At 61.1% G+C, this 985-nt stretch overlaps 1 protein-coding gene across 1 annotated transcript in view; it reads left to right on the forward strand.

Moving 5' to 3' along the window:
- LOC114073417 (glutamine-rich protein 2-like) overlaps positions 1-374 on the forward strand; it is a 4,989-nt gene extending 4,615 nt beyond the window's left edge. Inside the window, exon 5 of the mRNA XM_027911176.1 lies at positions 300-374. Coding sequence (XP_027766977.1) covers positions 300-374 — 75 coding nt within the window. The remainder of the gene's footprint in view (positions 1-299) is intronic.
- The last annotated feature ends 611 nt before the right edge of the window (positions 375-985 follow it).

A 985-nucleotide genomic window follows, 5' to 3' on the forward strand; every position in this document is an offset into this window, starting at 1 on the left:
TCCTCCAGGGCAGAGGCCTGGCCCCTTCGGAATCAGCCTCGGACTTCCCAGCCCTCCAGGGCAGAGGCCTCTGCCACCCTGCGGCATCTGAGTGCACCCGGACCTGCTCCTTCACTGCTCGAACTGGTTAGAAGACAGAGAATTCAACAACTTGCAAGAAGATAATTTTTTTGTTTTAGTCAGTTAATAAAAAAACCCCATAAAAATGCTGACAGATCATGCTCCCACCAGCCTCTCTCTTCCTCAGGCTCCCTTATGCGCCTCAACGTTTCTCCTCCCTCCTGTCTCTCTGCCACCAGGCTGAGCAAATTGTGCCCCACAGTCTGGACTTGAGGCTGGCGTTGCTCCTGCGGTACCTTGCGGGGCAGCTCTGAGGGTCTGGGCCCTGCTGTGGAACCAGGAGCAGCCCAGGATGTGCTCAGGATCCAGCAGTTGCAGAGCCCGCTGCCCTGGAGGGCTGGGAATCCACAGCCACATCCCCGGGGACCTGGCTGGCACTGCTGGGGCTGCTGGTCTCGAGGGCCACCTGAAATCATTCCAGCCAGCCCGGATGTCCCCTCAGGAGTGGGGCTGAGCCACGCCCGAGTGCCGGCCCCAATGGCAGGGCCCGGGACAGCTGTGCCTTCATCTTTGCACTGCCCCATTCCAGGCTCCTCTGTGCGCTTCCTCCTGCCCTCCAGCTGCTCTCTCCTTCCCAGCCCACCATTGTGAAGGGCACTTGTGGCCCCAAGTCCAAGGGCCAGAAGGACAGTGGTGGACAGCGCACAGCCTCCCGTGGTGGACAGTGCACAGGAAGAGCCTGGTATGGCCTTGTTCGGGCACAGGGTGGCAAAGGGAAAGGGAAGTGCTTGTCTGCTGGGGAGGGGGACACGGAGCAAGCAGGGAAAGTGTGGGACAACAGCTTGCGTGCTGGTGGGTGGGGACCAGCACCTCCAACCTGGGGCTCTCTGGACAGGCAGGTGGCCCTGCTGCCTGACACGTCCTG

Source organism: Empidonax traillii, unplaced genomic scaffold (assembly GCF_003031625.1).
Source record: "Empidonax traillii isolate 1590-97213 ecotype Southwest subspecies unplaced genomic scaffold, ASM303162v1 scaffold6380:size6130, whole genome shotgun sequence".
Taxonomy (NCBI): Eukaryota; Metazoa; Chordata; class Aves; order Passeriformes; family Tyrannidae; genus Empidonax; species Empidonax traillii.